At 33.8% G+C, this 4,344-nt stretch overlaps 1 protein-coding gene across 1 annotated transcript in view; it reads right to left on the reverse strand.

The window, feature by feature from the left end:
• LOC106459980 (ubiquitin-conjugating enzyme E2 variant 2-like) overlaps positions 1–2,973 on the reverse strand; it is a 6,711-nt gene extending 3,738 nt beyond the window's left edge. Inside the window, exons 1-2 of the mRNA XM_022386550.1 lie at positions 2,929–2,973; positions 612–763 (exon numbers count right to left, since the gene is read on the reverse strand). Coding sequence (XP_022242258.1) covers positions 612–763; positions 2,929–2,944 — 168 coding nt within the window. The 5' untranslated portion in view covers positions 2,945–2,973. The remainder of the gene's footprint in view (positions 1–611; positions 764–2,928) is intronic.
• Between the last annotated feature and the right edge of the window lie 1,371 nt (positions 2,974–4,344).

Below are 4,344 nucleotides of genomic sequence, written 5' to 3' on the forward strand. Positions count from 1 at the left end.
GGTGTAGCATAAATACACATTCTATACTCGGTGTAGCATAAATACACATTCTATACTCGGTGTAGCATAAATACACATTATATACTCTGTATAACATAAAAAGTAATCAAATGAAAAAAGACCATTCACAACAAACCATCTCTTTCATGCAAGTCACAGGAAAGTGTTTAAAAAACATATAATTTTTACTTTACGTACAGTTCAAATGGAAAAAATTAACATAGCTTGCTTTACATTTCAAGTCACTGCTGGACAGTCTTCAGCTGAAAATACTTAGCTGATTTACTTGCTACATCTATGAATTTTATCTTGAATACATTAACCACAGCAGAGTATCATAATCAATGTATACAATCAGATCATTTATTTAAAACATTAAATCTATCTATTCACGTATAATGATACGGTCGAATGCACCTGTCCCCCCAAGGTCTTTAGGACCTAAAACCCACCAATGGAAGTATATGTGTGTGTGTGTATAATGATACTGTGAAAAGTTCTCTACATATTAATTCGAGTGTACTTCCTTTAAAATTAACTTTGAGCATTCTGTAAAAGTTTTCTATCCACATAAATAAAACCATTTTATTTTACGCTATACTTCTACTTACCCTGGGTGGTCCTATAATCATTCCTGTCCAGTGGGTAAGAGACATGTCCATGTCATCTTCTAGACCCCAGCTAATTGTTCCATCTCCAACACCCTTCTCACCTTGTTCCAATTCTTCTAAAAGTCTGAAGTTCCGTGGAACAACCACCCCTGCTGAGAAAAAAAAAGCTCAGTTCATTAGGATGCTACATTAGTAAATGAGCTATTAGTTATACTTGACTTGAAAAAAAGAAAGAAAAAAAAGCTCAGTTCATTAGGATGCTACATTAGTAAATAAGCTATTAGTTATACTTGACTTGAAAAAAAGAAAGAAAAAAAAAGTTGTTTTGAGAATACCACCAAAACCATGTCTTCCACAGACCTTGTGAAAAAAAAATGGAAAGAAACATTTACTTACTTCTTAAACAACTGAACCCTAAAGTTACAGCATTCTTACGTTTACACAACATTTTTATACAAATGTTACCCTTCCTACAAAGGCCCCAAATCCAAGAAATTTTATAGGCAAAAAAGCTGTATGTGTGTCTAAATGTGTTATCATTATTCATTCTTGAATATTATCAGCTTATGTTAATTATGGTCAATAAACATTTTTATGGAGATACTTTATAGCTTAAGAATAGTTAGCAGTATCAGTTCAGTACATTGTAACATAACATACTGACAGACAGCTAGACACCAAACTGTTGGTCCATCAAAGTTGTCCCATCCACTAAACAAAATTTTACATTTCTTAGAATTAAAAATTTATCAAACAGGAAATTACCTCTGAAATACCAAAAACTTTTCTTTGTTGAGTCTGAACTCATGCTTTCAACAACATGTGACTAAAAACTTCCAAATGTCCTTTTCACACTGCAGAGCGTGTATCACTTACCTCTGATTCTCCACTCTCCCATCTGACTTATTGTGCAAACAACAGGGAATCTTATATAAACTCTGCTTTCCTGCCATAACTGAGATTGTATTGAAAGTTGCAGTCATAACCAAAATTCAGTTCTAGGGAGGATGGAGACTAAATTAGGCTTACATTTACCCTGTTACCATAGTGTTGAGTTGATATGTAATTGTTAAGATATCAATGTATGCATAGATGGCAAAATCAAACTATTACTCAACATTATAACAATGTTAGGCCTAATTACTGTGAAGTGAACACTTATCTTCAGTGAAAAAGGAAAATATTTAATTAAAATTTTATAAATTTATTTATTGTGGAACTATATACTACGTTACTAACAAGAGAAATAAGAGGGAAGAAGTGATGGTGAAAAAAAGGGAGAAATACAATAACTAATTAATATAATAAATAAATAATATATATATATATACTGTAAGCTATGTTATGGAAGGTTTTACATTTAGGGAAGGGGACTAACATGATAATTTCAACAGGTATGTTTAGTATATATATATATATACACTGTAAACTTTGTTATGGAAGGTTTTACATTTAGGGAAGGGACTATCATAATTTCAACAGGTATGTTTAGTTGAGCACAGAAATAGTCAATGTGTGTAATCTGGTTATAACTTTCTAATGTAAAAGCCATAACAGTGGAGGTTAGACACACGTGAAAACATTGAGAAGGAGTTGACACCAATAATTTGTACCGTTTGACTTGAATTATTTCACATAAACTCTCTTCCACTTTATATGACTCTATATAATCCCAATCGACATGTGTAAAATTAAAGTCATCCTTTAAGTTTAATGTTTAAAACCCTGGGTAATACATTGTCTGGTCCTAGTGTTTTATCTATTTTTAATGTCTCTATCTTAAGTTTAACACCAATGGTACTATAATATTCAATAATCTATACGATTCGGGTCAACTCCGAAATTTCTCACAATATTAATACTAAAGTGTAATGGTTTTTAAACTAGACCCAAAGCTTTAGCGCTTTCAAATAGTTCACTATATGGGAATAAAGGTGTAGTAATACTTCTATTACTAGTATGAATTATGATTTAAGTACAAATCATAATGTGACTGATGTTTTAATAATAATTAGGCCTATATAGTAAACCTCACAACAATCAATGGTGAAATTGTAAGCCTGGTGTATGGACAGGTAACATACTTTTCAATTTTTTTACATAGTCTGATTCACTGATAGTGATTGTCTAGGGCGCCCAATTCAGCTATCGCGGGCTCTGAAATGTATTTATTTATTGTCACGTTTGCTTGTTGAATCAACTCGTCCAAGCTCATGTTTAATTTTGAGATTGTTAGTATTAGCATTAATACAGAAAAATAACAAAGTCTAATTATGATTAATTTTTTAAACTCTCAATTAAAACCAAGCTCACTTACCGGTGGATAACGCCATTTCAACTACTTATACAAACTACCGTTAGGTGGACATGTACAAAATATGACCAAGACTGTTGCTGTTGTTTGTTATTAAGCGCAAATCTACACAAAGGGATATCTGTGCTTGCCCACCACGGGTATCGAATCTCTGTTTCTAGTGGTATAAGTCCGCAGATATACCACTGTGCCACTTTGGGGCGACCAAGCCTATGTTTCCATCATATAATTTAATTCTGAAGTACAAATATTTATTCAAAATATTTTTATAAATTTCGAATATTTTATATGTTTTATTGTTTGTGAAATATTAAAAGATAAACTGATAAAAATTCCAGAATAGCATGCATAAAATTGCTAGTTAAATCATGAATACTACAGTCGACTAATTTTAGCCTTAGTTGCAGGTGATCATATACGCAGAAAATCTAGTTTCACTATGCATTAAAGAAAACAAAGCTTCAATAAAAACGTGTTGAAACATAAAGAAAAATAAAACAACTTAGTATCTATGGGATTGTCCTCCCCTCCCCCCAGTGGCACAGTTGAAAGTCTGCGGACTTATAACGCTAGAAGCCAGGTTTCGATACCCGTGGTGGGCACAGCACAGATAGCCCATTGTGTAGTTTTGTGCTTAACTACAAACAAACAAAAAATCTATGGGTTTGAAAGTCTTTGAATAAAAACAAATGGTTTATTTTGTTTGTTAAATTTCGCACAAAGCTTCCCGAGGGCTACCTGCGTTAGCCGTCCCAAATTTAGAACTGATAGACTAGAGGAAAGGCAGCTAATCAACACCACTCAACGCCAACTTTTGGGATACTCTATTACTAACGAGAAATAGGAATGGCCGTCACATTATAATGTTACGTCTCTGCTCGTTTGATAATTTCCTTCATTTCCGGTATAAATTCTTCCCGAGGAACTTCAGCGATACAAGTTCTTTCTTAATTAAAACTAGTTTATTCTTTCTCGATACAACTTTGTAATACAATTAACAACTTTTATAACACACGCTATAAATCACAGTGATTCACACACTTTACTTACGGTGCCTACTGTTCGCTTGACTTAATTATCTCTATCTTCAATATAACTTCATTGGAGCACGTCCCTTATGCTTGGGTCCCCTTTTAGCACAACATGTACTGCAGGTCCTGCACCATTCTTCCATATCTTGCCTCATACCTATCCAGTAAAATCTCTGCCGTACGTGACTCAATGTCTTCTTAACTCCGAGATGTAATCCTGTTAAACTATCATGGGATTGACGCAGCACAACTTCCCGCAACTTTCTCGGTATAACTGAGTGCCAGGTCGTCACTTTCCCATCAGCAGTTTCCCATCTCTGGAGAAGACTACCATCTTCAAGCTTCGACTGGTCCCATTGTGTCCAATAGTTCTTTGTCACAGGGCTTA

Source organism: Limulus polyphemus, unplaced genomic scaffold (genome assembly GCF_000517525.1).
Source record: "Limulus polyphemus unplaced genomic scaffold, Limulus_polyphemus-2.1.2 Scaffold689, whole genome shotgun sequence".
NCBI lineage: Eukaryota > Metazoa > Arthropoda > Merostomata > Xiphosura > Limulidae > Limulus > Limulus polyphemus.